General features: G+C 43.4%; 1 protein-coding gene across 1 annotated transcript in view; it reads left to right on the forward strand.

Moving 5' to 3' along the window:
* The window catches only part of LOC142476217 (transmembrane channel-like protein 2), a gene marked incomplete at its 3' end in the record, with an annotated part of 63308 nt that extends 50337 nt beyond the window's left edge, over nucleotides 1-12971 (forward strand). Inside the window, exons 12-15 of the mRNA XM_075581707.1 lie at nucleotides 7492-7680; nucleotides 9889-10068; nucleotides 10812-10967; nucleotides 12843-12971. Of these exons, the coding sequence (XP_075437822.1) occupies nucleotides 7492-7680; nucleotides 9889-10068; nucleotides 10812-10967; nucleotides 12843-12971 (654 nt within the window). The remainder of the gene's footprint in view (nucleotides 1-7491; nucleotides 7681-9888; nucleotides 10069-10811; nucleotides 10968-12842) is intronic.
* Nucleotides 12972-20822: the final 7851 nt, after the last annotated feature.

Genomic DNA, 20822 nt, shown 5'->3' on the forward strand with positions numbered 1-20822 from the left:
CACATAGGCATAGATTGGCGTTATAGGTGTTTAACGGGAATTTTGTTTATCAATCTATTCAATATAGCCATATTGTGAGTAGTAAAGCAGCGATAATGGGAATTTTACAGCGGCAATATGTATGTGATATTTTTAATGCAGCGTGAGTAACTGAGTAATTACCACCGCATTACTTACTCCCATGCTATTCACTGAATACCAATATCTGGGGGTATCGGGCTACCACCATTGCTTGGCAATGCCTTACTATACCCTTTGGCACACAAGGGGTTAACTTCCACCTCCCTATACCATCAGGGCCTAACAACCTTCCTCAGGGCCCCTACTCCTATCACCTAATCACACAATCCCCAACACACCTAATAACCTCATATCTATGGGAATGACTTGTATGCCAGAGCGGGTTAATAGAGTTGTAGGCTATTGAAACAACAAAAATAAAACATAAGGCTAAGTCCCCGGTGGAGGCTGCTGCATGCGCGTCTGGCGTCCTGGTGGCGCGTGCACAGCTTAAACCCGCGATCTGCGGTCGGTAGGGAGCGATCAGAGGTGTGTGGGGGCGTGGCCAAAATGGGGGGGGGGGGGGGGGAATCCCATACATTGCTTCCTCTATTTATGGTAGGAAAAGGTCCCCAACTATTTGGAGGGGGGAAGCAATAAGGAGATGTGCATAGGAATTGCACCCACACAGCTTTGCAAACAGGAGCAGGAAACGTTACAGTGGCATAATACAAACACATTTTTTTCCCTCTTATGGATTTGAAAAAGCTACTCTGCCATTGGTCAACAGCAGCTGCGCTCCCATTGGTCAAAGTGATCTACCCTTGTATTGGCTCCCGGCGCACCACGTGACCACGTCGTCGCACGGGAACACAAGCATGTTGTATCCCCTGCTGGCTGACGCGCCACAGCACCGTGTGAGCCAACACGCAAGGAGACACTGGGGCCTGCCACTACCGAGGTGAGTGATTGGTGTGCAGCGTGCACCGCCGTCACCACCGGGGACCTAGCTTAAGAAACATCACCAAAATATGCATTACAGATGTAGCCAGGTCCCCTCTGGTTCCCCGGTCCTCCGTCTCCCCCTCTCTTGCCTCCTTCACAGTAAGGGTAGTTGCGGGTGGCGACGGGCTGGCTGACGGCTCCCTCTGCAGGGCACCGCCATCTTTGGTGTACTCGCGCATTCACGGAGGCCCGCGCATGCGCAGAAGCAACGCGGCGGCCATTACGGAGAGTGAGGAATGGCAAGTATGGCGCTTCGTAGCACAGGGACTCCCAGAAGTCGCGCATGCACAGTTGCAGGCAGCTGTGGCCATTAGGAGTTTGCGTATGCGCAGCGGAGCAGGCGCACGCGGCGCCAATGGTAGAGATGTCCACAAGGGGCTACAAATCCAGGGGCTGGAGCACAGGTGACTCACAGCAGCCAATAGTGCTGGGAGATTCCCCCTGCAAGAAAGGATACATTTCGCACGCTGAGGAGAGGAAGTTAGTCGGAGCTGGGATGCAGAGAGGGTAGGTTGCAGGTAGGCCCCGACTCATTGGGATAGATTGTGGCTGCGATAGGGAAAGGCCTCTTAGGTAGGGACCCTGCCCCATTAGTAGCTTGTTAAGTTCAGGGTCACAGCAGTAGTGATGCACGGCCCTGACAAGTGTGGTCTGGGACCAGACCTACCCATCAAGATAAGAGACTATCTTTATGGTGGGATCAATCAGCGGGACACCACCTCAAGTGGAGGCAGACGTCATCACTGAGGATTTGGCGCTGGACGCAGATGGATCCTCGTTAAGTCGGCCGTCCGGGTGTGGACACACCCGGCAGGTACTACCTCCATCATACACCAAGTGCACCAACCTCATCTCAACTTAGTGGGCAGCTCTGTCTCACACTTGAGTGGGAGGGGGACTTTTGGGACACTTGGTACTCTGCATATATGGTGTGGGGTTACGGCCTATGAGGCCTCGTGTTACAGGGTGACACTAAGATTGTTGTGATTGTTATATTGTTATGTTTTTATCTGCATGTAGTAAACTGTTTAACCATAACCTGGTGTTTGTGGTTACTAAATGTGGGTCCTATGTCAGGGGTTATTCTACACACTAGAATCCTGCACAGGTGGAGGCGCTGTAAATGTGATTACCGTTCCAGGATACACACCAGGCTCTCAACTAGCGGAGGTTCAGGCCTTAACAGGTAAAGCACCTAATACAGATATATTCCCACACATGTCCCTATCTGTCCCTATCTGCGATTGGGGGGGGGGGGACTGTGTTACACAATATACATCAAATGGATACTATCCCTTTGGGGGCACGCAAGCAGAAAATGACTCAAGAAAACCACTTTCACTATCCATGTTACCATCCTCAACAGTCTTCAGGGCCAATACCCCTTAGCATTACTACAGTCTCTAGTATATTCCTTGTGAAAAGAGCAACAAGTGGATTCTGGTCTGGCCTACAGTAGTTTTCTGAAGAGTAAATTGTTTTCTCTGAGTAAGATCATTTCAAACGGAGTCGCTAAAGTACAGCCAGGAGATTTTTATTATCCCTCGACTTAAACAAGTATGCCTCTCTCCACATCAGAAGTTCATAATGTTCAATGTTACCAAGCAGTCACTTTCAGTTCACTTCTCATCCTTTTGGACTGTATACGGCTCTAAAAACATCCACAAAGGTTCTGGTACTTAAACTGTCTTGACATGCTTATAACTGTAGACACTGTAGCGGGTGAAGTATTTTTCCCTCAGGAAAAAGTGTTTACCGATATAAAAATCTCTTAGACTGCAAAAATCCTACAGCTCAAATGTGCATTAAGGATGCTGCTTCAACAATAGAGGTAGCTACATGGGCCTATCTCCATTCCCGTTGTATTTAGCTTCAATTCCTCTCAATATGGAACACAGACCAGGGCCGTCTTAACGTATGGGCACGCTGGGCAGTTGCCCGGGGGGCCCACAGCATAGGGGGGCCCCACGCGCCTGGCCCATGCGTGCCCACCAATGCTAAAAATCTCCATTCTAAGTCTAGCTAGGAGGGCTCGCTCTTGCGGCGCCCGGCACCCCGGCTCACTCTCCCCTCGCCCGGCACCCCTGCTATGCTCGTTTCCCCCCCCCCCCCCAGCACCCCGGTTCCGCTGGCTCTCCCCCGCTCGGAAGTGGAACCCCGGCTCTGCTCGGTCTATGCCCGCCCGGCACCCCGGCTCGCAGCCTAGTAGTGCAGCACTTCCGGTGCCTGCTGCTGCTAGTGAGCGTGTGGGAGGCTGGGAGCGACAGTGTAGGCAGGGCCCCGTGCACTGCTTTGCCCGGGGGCCCCTAATGTTGTTAAGATGGCCCTGACACAGACTCTAAAGATTTATTAGAACTAAGGGAGATTGGATTAAAGAAATGCTGTCAGTAAATCAAGGGGAAAGCCGTCAGAGTTCATTCGGACAACTTGACAGTGGTCACATATACTCTATCAACCACCAAAAAGGAACCAAAAGTCAATGGAGAATGAAAGACACCATCAAAATCACGAGTGTGTCAGAGAATACCAGAGATTTGGGCCCTACATATGTGGGGGGGAAAGCAATATTTATGTGAATTTTCTGACCAGAAATCAAGTAAGACCAAGAGAGTCGTCCCTCATGGAAAATATTTTACATCAGATAATCTTAGGATGGAGCTCATCTCAGGTAGAGTTTATGCAAAACGCCCAAGGCTTTTCTTAATATCACCGAGTCGCAGAGCAAGTGCACATATTGGCAATTTCATGGAATTTTTTGATGGGGTGTGCCTTTCCTAATTTCTCTGCTCACGAAAATGAGAAAAGTATGTACCGTTTCATTATAATTCTGCTCAATTGTCTAGGAAGAGCCTGGTATCAAGGCATGAGCAATCTTGCAATAGGCAAGCAGTACAGTAGCCTCTTCTAATAATCCCAGATCTTATGTCACATGGTATTGTATTGTATGTCTTTATTTATATAGCGCCATTAATGTACATAGCGCTTCACAGCAGTAATACACGTGGTAATCAAATAAATAACAGATAATATAAATAACAGATCATGGGAATAAGTGCTTTAGACATAAAAGTAACATTAAGGAAGAGAAGTCCCTGCCCCGAGGAGCTTACAGTCTAATTGGTAGGTAGGGAGAATGTACAGAGACAGTAGGAGGGAGTTCTGGTAAGTGCGTCTGCAGGGGGCTAAGCTTTATGTATCATGTGTTCAGAATATCCACAGTGCTATTCATATGCTTCTTTAAGCAAGTGTGTCTTAAGTTGGGTCTTAAAGGTGGATAGAGAGGGTGCTAGTCGGGTACTGAGGGGAAGGGCATTCCAGTGGTGTGGGGCAGTCAGTGAAAAGGTTTAAGGCGGGAGAGGGCTTTAGATACAAAGGGGGTAGACAGAAGACATCCTTGAGAAGAACGCAAGAGTCTGGATGGTACATAACGAGAAATTAGGGCTGAGATGTAAGGAGGGGCAGAAGAGTGTAAAGCTTTAAAAGTGAGGAGAAGAATGGAGTGTGAGATGCGGAATTTGATTGGAAGCCAGAAGAGGGATTTCATGAGGGGAGATGCTGAGACAGATCTAGGAAAGAGTAGACTGATTCTGGCAGCAGCGTTTAGGATAGATTGTAGGGGCGACAGGTGAGAGGCAGGAAAGCCGGACAGCAGGAGGTTATAGTAATCAAGACGGGAGAGAATAGGGCCTGAGTCAGAGTTTTAGCAGTCGTGCAACAGAGGAAAGGGCGTACCTTATATTGCGGAGGAAAAAGCGACAGGTTTTAGAAATGTTTTGAATGTGAGGGGCGAATGTGAGAGAGGAGTCGAGTGTGACCCCTAGACAGCGTGCTTGGGCTACTGGGTGAATGATCGTAGTTCCAACAGTAATGTGGAAGGAGGTAGTAGGGCCAGGTTTGGGAGGAAGTATGAGGAGCTCTGTTTTAGCCATGTTGAGTTTAAGGCGGTCCAATCTTGCATCCAAATCCAGCATATTTGGCATTAGTGGCATTGAAGCTGAAATGGACATCCTTAGGAAGATTCAGGTGTAGATCTGCAGTTAAAATCTAGAAAAAGAATCAACATCTTTAGTCTATTATAGCGTCTGCAAGACATTTTCCTGCTGGGGTCTTCAAATAGATCCTAATTTCCTGTCTATTACCCATATTCTGGATTTACTGCATCATGGGTTTGAAAGAGGTCTACCAGCGAGCTATCTTAAAGTTCAAATACAGTGTAGGAGCTCTTGGAGAGCTTACACACACATTTTTAATTTTCATTTTTTATTAATGATATCACACTATATTGTTTTCTCTTTTTTTTTTCCTTTTTTTTTTTTGTCTATTTTCTCCATTTCTTCAATTTGCGCCTATACTGTATGTTTGGAGATTTTTATCTAGAAGAGGACATTTCAAAGAATTCCTCAGATTTAGAGGCTGTCTTTACTGTAGATGATAGGGAACGTTTATATTTACATTTATTAACACAGTACACTGTTCATGTCATTTATTGTATATTTTATATTACATGGTTGTTCTTTTGAGTCTCTATATATCTGTAACGTACGTGCTTGCCACAAACTGGTACCCGACCGCGGGGCTGAGGTGGGGATGTATAAGCACAGACCTTCGGCCACGGAGCCAGGTCCGGAGTGCGGTTCCATGGTCAGACATAGCCAGGTCAGGATTGGAGAAAGCAGGGTTAACGTTATCCAGGCAGGGGTCAAGGGAGGCGGCAAAGGAGCGGTGGTCGAGGAAACAAGCCGAGGTCATCAACAGGAAATCTTGGGTGAAGGTATTCCAGCCTAGGAGGCTAGAACCTTGAGAGAAGCCACTGCAGCCGAGAAGCTTCAGCGAAGGTGCTGCAGTGCGTCAGGAAAAGGCCAGGAGTCACAGGAACCAGAAACTTCAGTACAGGGACTTCCGGACAGGAGCAAACTCCACTTGGAGGAAGCAGCAACCAGAGGTGCAGACACGTCACAGGAAACACTGGGGAAACCAGCGTAGCCGCCTCCGTGGGGCGGAGGCGAAGTCTGTCAGGAACAAGGAAGCAGCGCCGAAGTTACAATGCAAGAAGCCCTTGGGCAGCAGGGGACTAGGAGCAGGATACAAGGCACCAGGAGGCCTAGCAGGCCAAACAGAGAGTCTGTGACAAGCACAGTTACATGCAACATGGATTTCAAAGTCTATGTCCAGCAATTTCCTGAGGGCAGGGCAGTAACTAAATAGCACAGGAGGCCAATCAGGCCAGAGCTGCACAGGAGGCAGCAAGGGGCAGGTGATTGCAGAAGCAAGGAATAGTTTGTCTGGAACCTGCAAAGCTCCGGATGGATGGGCTCCAGCCAAACCCAGGAGTGGATTCCTGACAATATCTCTTTTGTGTCAAGGTTTTTTGTGGTTTTGTATTTGATCAACCAACATTATAAGGAACTTCTTTTAAAGATACTGTAAATCAGGATGAAGTGAATTTCAGACAAAGCCTCAGTTGCCAAAAAGGGTTTCCAAGTTTCCCCTAAAAAGCAGCAATACCACATTCCCCCTTTCCCCCCCCCCTTATATTTTATATGTAAAGCATGTCACAACGTATAATTTTAAATTCTTACCTAAGCTGGCAATCGTTTGGTGCTCCTGTTATAAATCTGTGAAAATACTTATTGTGTGCCCAACGAAATGTCCGCTTACCAACTTTGTGCTGCCGTCTGTGAAATGCTACAGCTGATAAGTAACATTATATTACTAAGAGTAGCACATTATTGTTACAGCTTTCAGAGCAAAACACCTCAGTGATACTTCTCTCTTTTTTTTAATAATTAGTTATATTGGATGACAAACATAAGAGATTGTTTTTTTTTTTTTTTTAAACCAGAGGAGGATACAATTATACAAATAATTTACAGATGCAACTGTCGGTTTTGGCCCAGATTCTGAGGTGATTCTATGACCATGTTGGGGAAATCCTCAGAATAGCCCATAGATGCTATAATGGCCCATCAGATTAACACTGTGGGGGTCCCTGCAGTGTGAATCCTACCAGGCTGGGAGTCCCATTCCAAAGCAGAGACCCCCGATGTGGGCCATTACAGTGTCTCTGGACTATGCTGCAGAGCGTTTGCGAGATGCTTGTGAATTTTCCTCACACGCTGACTCAAAACCAGCAGTTGCATCTGTAATTTACGTAATTTATGTCAAATTGCCTAATTTAGCAAAGGCGTGTTCAGTTTCTTTGGTATTATTGTCTCAAATTGTGTTTTCGTACCAAAATCAATTCCAAGTCCCTTCTTGATAGAGAAATGTCTATTTTATTCCAGAAGCCCCCAACTATTTGTACAATGCTGTACTAAAGCAACTGTATTCTTATAGCAAATATTAGACTTTTATGGTAATTTCATTTCACCAAAGATCTTGTTCAAAGGATATACACTTATGGAACAATCTAATTTATTTAAATTTTGCTTAGACACAGGATGACACAAGATAATGGCTTTGTCTCTCCTAATTTCTCTTGTACAGGAATCTATTGTAGATGAACAAGAAAGCAACAAAGATGAAAATATCCATCTCATTAGATTCCTTCGGGTACTCGCCAACGTAATGATAATATGCTGCTTGTGCGGGAGTGGCTATCTCATTTATTTTGTAGTGAAACGCTCACAGACATTTTCAAAAATGCAGAATGTTGGATGGTATGAAAGAAATGAGGTATTGTGCATTTCTGATTCCCTCAGTCATGCTTAAACTGTGAATGTTTACACCTTGTTTTCACACTACAGTATATCTAGATTAAACAATAGACGTCTGGGGAGTGGAAAGTCTCTGCAAAATCTTTAAATCATACTGTACAAGCTATGAAGGACTTTTATGTTGGTCCATTTAAATATCTGCAAAATAATCTAGTTGTTGTTTCCATGACCAAAATGGCTATCAAAACTGTTGGATAAACAGACGAAGAGGAATACTTCCATCATTGAGAGTGGTTCAATTTACTGTAATCTGAATATGTTTTTACTTGTGAGACGTCCCCCACTTGATAGTGTTTTAACTAATGCAACCCAAGATAGCAATAGTAAGTTGTAGCTTGTTGTCAGCATTCTTAAGTTAATTAGAATTCATGAAATTAATGTTAATAATTCTCTAGGTTCCTTTTGCAATAAATGTATGACTCTTATTATCACTTTTTATTAGAAGCTCGTAAGAGTTTGAGTTGTTGGTTACCGATAAATAGCACGGTAGATGTTACTTATAATGATTGAAATCTTACTAATGACTAGAGATGTGCGTAACTTTCGCCTGAGATTGCAAACCAGTCAAAAATTTCCATTACCCAGTATAAATTCAATGTGACTTCCTTCTGGTACCTTCTTTCGACCCTGGATTATACAGACGAGACCACGAGTATTCTAAAGCTTGCCTTAAACTAGCCCGGTTACATTCTGGGTATGTGCTGGGTGTACTAGTTTAAGACAAGTTTAAGGCATTTCTGCATTGATTAATGACCCATAGGATTAACACAGCAGGGGTCCCTGGCAGTCCCATTCAGTTTGACACATAAGCCTGTGTCTTCCACTGAAGATTTATAAAGTACCCCAATGGCATTTAATTGTGTCAGGCAACTGGGGATCTTCCTGTAGGAAACGTATTCAAAGTTAAAATTCTTTTCAAATGTGAATACCAAATCTGGGGGGGGGGGGGGGGTTGTTATCTTTAGTGTTTGATTAAACAAACAAACAAAACATGAAAAAAAAAACATGCCTTTAAAGGCAGGTACTTTACAAATATATTCAAAATATATACAAGTACAGTAACTTTCAAGGGAACCTCCTAAGGACCGTACAAATTACACAGGGTTAGTCCTTGAGATTAGAGTAAATGGATATTTTACCAGCAGCACAGGAAAGAATGTTGCAGTAAGGACAGCGAATAATGGCATTTACAACCTATGGACACTGATGACAGATACTGTAGATACCATTAAGATTATATTGGGCATCTTTTTAGAAAGGAAAGGTATAGCTGGATATGTCAGATATACTGTAAATCAAACATAAGAGACATGTTGATCCAGGGAGAAACCAGCCAGGAAGGGTATTTTTCCCTTAAGACACAGAATGGACAAATGTTTCACAGGTTTTTTTGCTTACCCTTATCTGGATTAATATACTGTAACTAAATATAACATTTGGATTTTGCACAATGTTGCCCCAATGGATTGTGAACCATAAGAGTCATATTGTCATTACCTGTGCTGCTTTTGTTGAACCTTGGATTCAGATGTTGATCTTGTGGGAAGTCTATTTTAATTACAGTAACATCAGGCTCTGGATATCTATGTTAGCAATGGTATAATACAGACTAAACTGGAATTGTGTCATACACACTAATGGGAAAAACAAGTTTAGGAAAGACATATGTATTAACCTGTAAAATACGTAAGGATTACATGTGTAAGATGTGATGTTGCTAGCAATGGTTAATGTGCCCTTTGTAATAGTTTTTTTAATGGGTAATGTATCTGACAACACAACTTTCTAAAATTATTAAATATCAGAAAAGGGCTTTTCCGACCACATTAAAATTATATTTTTACAGTATTTGTGCTCTAAAAGCAGAAAGGGAGAGAGGCACCCAAACATAAATATATTTTTTCTTTAAATAAAAAGTGGTACTGTGGACCGGTAAATAAAAAAGTAGTACTCCGTCCTCCTCTGCCCACCCCTATACTATCATACTTCAACCACTGCTAGTAAACATGGAAATCATTTGCTGCTTTAATGCAGTACTGTATATTATACAATAGGGATAGTTAGGCAAAAATATATGTTCTCCATTGCGTTACAGAGCCACTAGTAAATCGCCGGGAAGACTTTCATTGGTTTCTAAGAGTACACTTCTCCTCTGGTCATTTTGCAGGTTGAGATTGTAATGTCCTTGCTGGGAATGTTTTGCCCTCCACTGTTTGAAACAATTGGTAACATGGAAGATTATCATCCCCGTGTGGCATTGAAGTGGCAGCTGGGGCGGATTTTTGCTCTGTTCCTCGGCAATCTCTATACATTCTTACTTGCCTTGATGGATGATGTCAACGAGAAGGTGAAAAACAAAGAAGTTTGTGTCTGGGCCATTCTGTAATTGTTTTATGTACGTATGTATATTGAGTTGTCTATCTGTGTACTGTAGTTCCACTGTGTGCACAGTGCCATACATAGATAGTAAATATGATATAATACACAACCGGGATACTGTATGTGCATCAAATATAAAAAACATTACAGACAATAGCCTACAATCTATGCAGTGTTTTAGGAGACTCCCAGAAACAGTAGGACACATCGGATCACAGAGCATGGCTAAGAAGGAAATTGCATCTCTAGAGAGTATCGTTATTGTGTTTTTGAGCTGCTGAGATGCTTTGTTGGGAAGGTGACAACTCTTAAAGATAGTGAGCCAAGGTTCTTGGTGGATAGTGGTTGAAAAGAGGGTTTTAGAGGTAGGAAGCAGCTATTGGGAAAGGTTTCGGGCAGGAAGGGACAGTAGGCTCAGGCAATGCAGCCTTAAGCAATGAACAAGAGGCAAGCAGGTACATACAGTAATACGATATCTCACTGAGGGGGAGATTCACTAAGGTCCATTTTGGGGTAAAGCACATGATCCGGGATTAACTGCCATTGACTTGAAAGGCCGGTAATGTCTGAACATGCAATGGATCTTATTGAATCTCTCCCTGAGATCCCTTTATGCTTTATGAGAGACGAAGGTATAAATTTTTCTCCCTCTTAAAACAATATTATAACCTGTTGCGTGTAGAGTAAAATTCCTTTTTTTACTTTACCTAGCTAAGCCAAGAGGAGTCAGTAAAGAATGTTACCTACTGGACACTATACAACTACTACAACTCTTCCACCGCGATAAATGGAAGTGACACTACACCACCCCCTCTACACCCAGCTGATGTGCCTCGAGGTCCCTGCTGGGAGACCAATGTTGGAGTTGTAAGAACATTCTCAATGATTTCTTTATTACTGTAAAATTTCTTTATTTCTCTTTCTTCGATTAACCATGCACCACAGTACTCAGCATTCTGGTCTCATCATATAAAAATATTTTTTTATTTTCAAGATAAATACTCACATACAAAAATAGTACAAAATGGTGGTGACGTTCCAAATAAGTTAGGATATTCTTAAAAATGGTTGCATAGTTTTCTGTTTCTGAGTGGAAACCTTGTATTTGATCTTAGTATCGTGATGTTGAAGCTTCTCTCCTTCATCTTGGTGTTATACCTCTCACATCTTTATGGTGCAATCCCACTATCCTCTAGCTGGTGTAATCCTTCTGCTTTCTCTTTCTCCCTCCCTAGCTACTCCCTGCTAGATCCAGTTAATATCCCTTAGTCAACTTTTGCTATCACTTTTTCTATTACCAGATAAGGTCCTACAGCCAAACTGATGTCATCTGATAAGGAACTGCCCATGCCTCCATACAGAGAATAACCTAATGTGGCATGTCTTCTGGAAAGCTCCATCCTAATGCCATAGCCTCTTCCAGTTTCATCAGCTCTAACCACAGTTATCTATAGTCACTCAAATGTCACCCACAGGGCTTCACTACAGAGAACTGAGCACAGCTGCACTCCCAATATAACTAAATACTATCCCAATGCAACTGAATCTATCAGAAAACCAATTTCAATATTAGAATATCATATGTGATATAATATGTATGAAAATAAATATCCATTGCAAATCAGACCATATCATACTGTACCTCTTGACATTTTATCTTCATACATATTATTATATTGTAGTATCACTGAACTGGATCTCTTACAATAACAATATAGTCGCTGTATAAACAAACTACGGTCCTCACTATATAAACTGCAATTGTGCAGATCCGGGACTATCGGATGCTTTCCGCATGGATCGGCGATATCACAGTTTATAGAACAAGGGCCTAAGTCTTAGGTCGGACTACCATGATGAGGGTGCTATATGAAGAAGGGTGGCTATTTTAATGATGCCTGATATAAACTTGTACATATATACTGTAATGCACTATATAGTGATCTAAAATGTTTTTTTACTATATTGCTGGCAGTGCGCACAGTACAGTACGAACTAGGATAATACAATAATGATACATTTCTTCACTGGAGAGCTTATCTAATCAATTTATGACTTTCCCAAAGTTACAAGATACAGTAGCTTCATAACAAAAGAGGCCTTTCCACTTGAGTTGCCAATTCCTTAATCATAACAACATGTCTCCATGTTCTATGTTTCACTGTTTACGTTTTCAAACTCTGTATTTTGACAAACAGTTTATGCTAATGTTACAACCATTCAACAAAATGTTTTACGCCCTGTGCAGCGATTTTTCCTTTTCCTTTTTAAGCTGCAATATTCAAGAGACAGAAACGTTGCTGCTAATATGTGTTTCACAAAGAGAAAAAAACTTGTTGCTGAATAATTTGTTTTGAATGCTCGGTAATCATGTCTCCTTCGTGTGCTTTTCAAAAAGTGATTGCACCTACAGTATAATACAGCTCAACCCCGTTATAACGCGATCCGTTACCACGCGAATCCGCTTATAACGCGATGCATGCGCGGCTCCCAATTTTTGTATTTATGAATACTTTACAACACAATTATTGGTGTCTTAAATACTTTATTGTGCAATGCATACAATTGTACAGGATTTCTAACGCGATCCACTTATAACGCGATGTGATTCTTTGGACCCCAAGCACCGCGTTATAAGGGGGTTGAGCTGTATGTAGTTTAGTAGGTAATACCAGGGCGTGTGAAGTTCTTATGCATTCCACAACTGCTGTGTCTAATAAAAATCTCTTCTATTAATTGTAGGAGTTTGTTAGGTTGACGGTGTCAGACATACTTGTGACATATGTCACCATACTGGTTGGGGATTTCCTCCGTGCCTGCTTTGTCAGGTTTATGAACTACTGTTGGTGCTGGGACTTGGAGGCAGGATTTGTAAGTACTTTTAAATGTTTTCGAAAGGGTTCACTTCAAAAGACAAATGCCCCTTACTGTTTAACAAATGTTATTACTTCCACGTTACTTTTCTTGGACATTTCCTCAAATTGATTACATCTAGATTCATATTTAGCAAAGAAAGAGACCCCAGTAAGGTCTACTTAATTACTTTTAACAGATGTTCTTTTTTTTTCTGTCTATGAAATGTATAAGGTTGTCCCCTCCATCAGGGAAACCTTCCTGGAATAAATGTATTGAGGGATATTCAGTGACAAACCATCTGGTTTACTAACGTTGGTAAGCAAATCATCACAAACGTAAAAACTTGACATTTGACTCCTGATCACACTGTACGAACCCTGTAACAGGGGAGTAATCCCTGTTCAAGTAATGTGCCTTTAATCTGGCAGTGTGGTGGTTAACTGCTGGTAGTCAATTAATAAACACCACCTGCCTGATTGCTTACAAAAGCCTGTCTGTTGAGACAGGAAGGGACTCCTTAGCTCTGACTGAGAGCTGACCTTTGGAGAGACAGAGTAGTGTTCTTGAGACTCCCAGGAGAGTCTGACCAAGAGAACACACATCTCTGGAGCTGACCGGTCTTGAGCTCTGCCCAGCATAGCTGATTGCAAGACACCAAATAAGACTTCTAAACCTGGATGCTGATATTTTCTGTGCACGCACGGGTGCGGTTCCAGGAGAGCAGAGAAGCTTACTCTACAGCAAGAAACAGATAAGACTTTCATTATTAAGAGACTGCTTATATCTGCTTATTTCATGCTATATGTTTTGGGGCTGCGAGACATGCTTGACTTATGGAGTTGTGAATTAATTGCATGGTATTTCCACTGGAGATACTCCCAAGTGAATGGAAGCTTTGTTCCCCCCCTGTGTTTAGATGATTTCCTGATGAAAAGGAAAAGGCACAATAAAGCCTATTATAATTTCATCTTATAAAGTCTCCAATTGTGTACCTCTGTGAACGTCTGTCTACAAACCCTTTAAAGGTTCAGTGATACAGTGGTGTATGTTCAATCTGTGAAATCTATGGCAATTGTATATAAACGTTTCCCAGCTGCAAGACTGGTACAAAAAAAACCCACTATATTTATGAAAGAAAAAAAATCCTATTAAAAGTAGTGGGATTTTTTTTAACGCACTATACAGGATGACAGATGTCCTTTTTTTAAATGAAAAATAGTTGACTTTAGGTTTTTTAAATTGCTTCTGTATTTTTGGTAAGAAATCTATCTAACGATAACCTATATTTCATCCACTAACCCAATCAGGGATAACATACTGCATCTATTCCTATTAAGTGCCATAGACTTTTTGGCATCAGGGTCATATGATTGTATTGTATAGTATGTCTTTATTTATATAGCGCCATTAATGTATATAGCGCTTCACAGTAGTAATACATGTGGTAATCAAATAAATAACAGATAATATAAATAACAGATCATGGGAATAAGTGCTTTAGACATAAAAGTAACATTAAGGAAGAGGAGTCCCTGCTCCGATGAGCTTACAGTCTAATTGGTAGGTAGGGAGAACGTACAGAGACAGTAGGAGGGAGTTCTGGTAAGTGCATCTGCAGGGGGCCAAGCTTTATGTATCATGTGTTCAGAATATCCACAGTGCTATTCATATGCTTCTTTAAGCAAGTGTGTCTTAAGGTGGGTCTTAAAGGTGGATAGAGAGGGTGCTAGTCGAGTACTGAGGGGAAGGGCATTCCAGAGGTGTGGGGCAGTCAGTGAAAAGGGTTTAAGGCGGGAGAGGGCTTTAGATACAAAGGGGGTAGAACGAAGACATCCTTGAGAAGAACGCAAGAGTCTGGATGGTGCATAACAAGAAATATGGGCTTAGATGTAAGGAGGGGCAGAAGAATGTAAAGCTTTAAAAGTGAAGAGAAGATTGGAGTGTGAGATGCGGGATTTGATCGGAAGCCAGGAGAGGGATTTCATGAGGGGAGATGCTGAGACAGATCTAGGAAAGAGTAGAGTGATTCTGGCAGCAGCGTTTAGGATAGATTGTAGGGGAGACAGGTGAGAGGCAGGAAGGCCGGACAGCAGGAGGTTACAGTAATCACGACGGGAGAGAATGAGGGCCTGAGTCAGAGTTTTAGCAGTTGAGCAACAGAGGAAAGGGCGTATCTTTGTTATATTGCGGAGGAAAAAGCAACAGGTTTTAGAAATGTTTTGAATGTGAGGGGCGAATGTGAGAGAGGAGTCGAGTGTGACCCCTAGGCAGCGTGCTTGGGCTACTGGGTGAGTGATCGTAGTTCCAACAGTAATGTTGAAGGAGGTAGTAGGGCCAGGTTTGGGAGGAAGTATGAGGAGCTCTGTTTTAGCCATGTTGAGTTTAAGGCGGCGGAGGGCCATCCAGGATGATATAGCAGAGAGACATTCAGAAACTTTAGTTTGTACAGCAGGTGTAAGGTCAGGTGTTGAAAAGTATATTTGTGTGTCGTCAGCATAGAGGTGATAATTAAACCCAAAACATGTTATTAGGTCACCTAGAGAGAGTGTATACAGAGAAAAGAGAAGAGGTCCCAGGACAGAGCCCTGGGGTACCCCCACAGAGAGATCAATAGAGGAGGAGGAGGTGTAAGCAGAAGAGACACTGAAAGTACGATGGGAGAGGTAGGATGAGATCCAGGATAGAGCTTTGTTCCGAATACCAAGAGTATGGAGAATGTGAAGGAGAAGAGGGTGGTCCACGGTGTCAAATGCTGCAGAGAGGTCGAGTAATATGAGCAGAGTGTAATGACCTCTGTCTTTGGCAGCATGGAGGTCGTCAGTTATTTTAGTGAGGGCTTTTTCCGTGGAGTGAGCAGTGCGGAAGCCAGATTGTAGATCACTATTACAGTATACAGCAGTGTTTCCCAAAGTGGGCGCCCCGGCGCCCTGGTGCGCCGCGGCTTGGCTAGAGGGGCGCCGCGATCAGGGCCACCAGCAGCGGGAAACAAGGGCTGCTAGCTAATTTAAAAAAAAAAAAAAAAAAAACCTCGGAGGGGAAGCGGAGGAGCGGTCACGTGAACGCTCCCATCCAATGGGGCTGCAGCCTGCCCGGCATTGCAACTACAGAGCCACCAGAGAGCACCAAGGTGTGTGTGTGTGTGTGTGTGTGTGTGTGTGTGCGTGCGTGCGTGCGTGCGTGTGTGTGTGTGTGTGTGTGTGTGTGCGTGCGTAAAACGGGCTGCAGGGTGTGTGTGTGTGTGTGTGTGTGTGTGTGTGTGTGTGTGTGTGTGTGTGTGTGTGTGTGTGTGTGTGTGTGTGTGTGTGTGTGTGTGTGTGTGTGTGTGTGTGAAAAACGGGCTGCAGGGGGGGGGTGTTAAAAACGGGCTGCAGGGTGTGTGTGTGTGTGTATATATGTATATATGTGTGGTGTGTGTGTGTGTATATATGTATATATGTGTGGTGTGTGTGTGTATATATATATATATATATATATATATATATATATATATATATATATATATATATATATATATATATATATATATATATATGTGTGTGTGTGTATATATATATATATATGTGTGTGTGGTGTATGTGTGGTGTGTGTATATATATATATATATATATATATATATATGTGTGTGTGTGTGTGGTATATATATATATATATATATATATGTATATATATATATATATATATATATATATGTGTGTGTGTGTGTGTGTGGTGTATATATATGTAGTCATCTCTCCTGCTGACAGTAAGGCCTGGTAAGATATGGGCATGCCAGCAGTAATCATGGAGGTTTGCCCTCACACCCTGGTGAGGTGCCCTATGTATGGATGGGAGTGGTCACATGCTCTGAATCCATGGTTAGTGATGTCAGAGTTGTGTCAGCCCCCAGAGGATATATAAGGCACAGCACTGATCAAAAGTTAGTGGTTGCTGAGTTATAGAGGAGGAGTTAAGAAGTTGTTGGGAGGACAGTGTATGGAACTGTGACCAGGGACCTGGTCACAGGGGAGATATCCCTGCGGGGATAGGGAATCCCTACATTAGGAGGACTATATCTTTCAAAGGGAAGTACGGTGAACAATGGAGGGCTAAATACACCCATTGTGGAGGGCAGCCGGCCCACCGTACTAATAAAGATGACCCTGTTGAAATATACTCTCATGTGTAAGTGTGGAGTAATTGCACAGAGAGAAGCACCACAGAGGAGTTCCTCACCAGGACCATCCACAAGCTCAAGGTGGGGTCCTGATGAGGTGGAGGCGCTGCACTGGATATAGGTAGGACTCAAGTACACTACCTCAGCTGCCTGTCTGGGTTGGCAAATCCCCACACACCATCATGCGGGAGACTCAGGAGTCCTGTTGCCAACAGGTGCACCACCAGACATCACACTGTAATGGGGACTGGTTAGACCACAGGGGCCAATATGAGATTGGGTGGGTCAGGCCAGTCCAGAAAACCCGTTACATATATATAATATATGTGTGGTGTATATATATATAATATATGTGTGGTGTATATATATATAATATATGTGTGGTGTATATATATATATATATATATATATATATATATATATTGTGACAAACGGCTTACTCCGGGGCTCCGTCGTTTTTCCGGGACTGTTTAGAACACGGTCTTTTAGGGTAGGTTAAATGATGAGGCGTCACGTACTGTTCCTTTAAACAGGCTATGCCTGGTTTATTCAGTCCCAGGCACTGAGACTGCCACAGTGCATACAACAGAAAACAGATCAAAACAAAAGCTGCTCACCTGAGCGATAACTTAACTTAGATATCCCTGACTCAGGGTTGGAAGTGGCTTTTCCACTTCCAACATCAAAACACGGTACTTTTGCAGTCTTACACAAATGAACAGAAAGATTGAACCTGTTTGGGGAAGAGGCTTCTCCCCTCTGTAGTTCAGCAGCCTTCCAGCCTCCTGGCTCTTGTGGGGAGACCAGAGCAAACAGGAAATCAGTCTTTCATACCTGATTCCTAATTAGCATGACAGGTGACAGAAATCAGGCAGCAGACAAACTCTGGTCTGGATCTCTCATCCCTCAGTTCCAGCGCTTGCCAAACTGTGGGATGGAGTGTATGTATTATAAGGCTGCACTCCCAGGCCAAACAGGATAGAAACTGTCTAGTATCCTGGGAGCCCTATATACGGAATTTATTACCATCCCCTGGTTTCTGTCACATATCCTCCCCCCCAGCTCAGACCTCGAGGGATGAGCGACCATGGATATTAGGGAGTGCATCCTTGACAACCCGTCAGCATTGCCATGTTTGTGCCCTGACCTGTGTTCCACAGAAAATTTAAAGGGTTGTAGGCTTAGGAACCACCTGGTCACTCTAGCATTCTTTTCCCTGTTTTGACACATCCAGGTAAGGGGTGCATGATCTGTGACCAACCGGAATTTTCTCCCCAACAGGTAGTATTTGAGCGTCTCTACAGCCCACTTTATTGCGAGACACTCTTTCTCTACTATGGAGTAATTTTTCTCCTGGGGATTTAGTTTCCTACTTAAATAAAGGATGGGTTGCTCCTCACCTTGAGACTCCTGGGAGAGTACCGCCCCCAGCCCTACCTCAGATGCGTCGGTTTGGACTACGAACTCTTTGGAGAAGTCAGGTGTGACCAACACTGGTTGGGCACAGAGAGCTTCTTTCAGGCTTCTAAAGGTCTGTTCGGTTTCGGGGGACCACTTTACCATTAGCGGTCCTCTTGCTTTTGTGAGGTCAGTTAGTGGGGTTGCCTTAGTTGCAAAATTGGGAATAAACCTTCTATAGTACCCAATTAACCCCAAAAAGGTCCTTACTTGTTTTTTTATAACTGGCCTTGGCCAATTTTGTATCGCCTCCACTTTGAGTGTTTGGGGTTTGAGTAAACCTCTGCCAATAGAATATCCCAGATACTTGGCCTCCTCCAGACCAATAGTGCATTTAGCGGGGTTAGCAGTTAGTCCAGCAGACCGGACTGCGTCAAGCACAGCTTGGACCTTTGGAAGGTGGGATTGCCAATCTTCACTATGGATTACCACATCATCCAGGTAGGCGGCAGCATACCGAGCATGTGGTTTTAAAATTTTATCCATCATTCTTTGGAATGTGGCGGGAGCTCCATGTAAGCCAAAAGGCAACACCTTATACTGAAAGAGGCCGTCTGGGGTTGAGAAGGCTGTCTTTTCTTTTGCCCTTTCTGTGAGGGGAACCTGCCAGTACCCTTTTGTTAGGTCTAGGGTTGTGAGATATCGGGCTTTGCCCAGTCTCTCTACAAGTTCATCTACCCTGGGCATAGGATAAGTATCAAATTTTGACACCGCGTTTAGTTTCCGGTAGTCATTACAAAACCTTGTTGTACCATCTGGCTTTGGGACTAAGACTATAGGGCTGTTCCACCCACTTTGGGATTCCTCAATTACACCTAGTTTTAGCATTTTTTTAACCTCTAAACTTATAGCCTTTCTTTTGGCCTCTGGGATTCGGTACGGTTTAAGGTTAACTCGGACCCCCGGTTCAGAGACTAGGTCATGTTCAATTACGCTAGTTCTACCTGGCCGTATAGAGAAGATTTCTTTGTTTCTTTTCACTAAATTCTGAACCTCTCGTTTCTGATGAACGGACAGGGTTTCAGCTATGCTAACCTCTGGGTCAGTTTCTTGATTCTCTGACGGACCTGGGGGTACTAGGGTTAACAAGACTTCTCTATCTTTCCAGGGCTTGAGTAGGTTTATATGGTAAATTTGCTCAGGTTTCCTCCTACCTGGCTGTTTTACCTTATAATTTACTTCTCCCACTCTTTCCAAGACCTCATATGGCCCATGCCATTTAGCAAGGAATTTACTCTCCACGGTGGGAACCAGAACTAGTACCCTATCACCTGGAGAAAAAATTCTGACCCTAGCACCCTTATTATATGTATTCCTCTGTGCTTCTTGAGCTTTCTCCATGTGTTCCCTCACTATGGGTAGGACTGCAGCAATGCGGTCCTGCATCTGGGCAACATGCTCTATTACACTTCTGTAAGGGGTAACCTCGTGTTCCCAAGTCTCTTTGGCTATATCCAGTAAGCCCCTTGGGTGTCGGCCATACAATAGTTCAAACGGGGAGAAGCCAGTGGATGATTGGGGAACTTCCCTAATGGCAAATAACAGGTACGGTAACAAACAATCCCAGTTTTTCCCATCTTTATCAACCGCCCGCCGTAACATGCTCTTTAAGGTTTTATTGAACCTTTCCACTAAACCATCTGTTTGTGGATGATAGACTGAGGTTCTGAGATGCTTGATTTTTAGGAGTTTACATAGCTCTTTCGTTACTTGGGACATAAATGGTGTTCCCTGGTCAGATAGAATCTCTTTAGGAATCCCGACCCGGGAAAACAGAACTACTAACTCTTTTGCTATGTTTTTAGCTGAGGTGCTACATAGGGGAACTGCCTCCGGATATCGGGTGGCATAATCTAATATTACCAATATATGCTGATGTCCCCTAGCAGACTTTATTAGGGGTCCTACTAGATCCATAGCAATCCGGTCAAATGGTACCTCTATTATGGGAAGGGGTACCAATGGGCTGCGGTACGCCTTGAACGGGGCGGTGATCTGACATTCTGGGCATGAGGAACAATAATTCGTAATTTCTGCCAGAACCCCAGGCCAATAGAAGCTTCGAAGAACCTTTTCTTTTGTCTTTTCCACCCCTAGGTGTCCCCCCAATGGATGACTATGTGCGAGGTGTAATACTACGTTACGGAATGTCCGTGGTACCAACAATTGTTTAGTTGTAACTGATTTCCTTTTATCAACCCGATATACTAGGTCGTTCTCTACCTCGAAGTAGGGGTAAGCAAGTGACCTATCTG

The sequence above is a fragment of the Ascaphus truei genome, unplaced genomic scaffold (genome assembly GCF_040206685.1).
Source record: "Ascaphus truei isolate aAscTru1 unplaced genomic scaffold, aAscTru1.hap1 HAP1_SCAFFOLD_1504, whole genome shotgun sequence".
Taxonomy (NCBI): domain Eukaryota; kingdom Metazoa; phylum Chordata; class Amphibia; order Anura; family Ascaphidae; genus Ascaphus; species Ascaphus truei.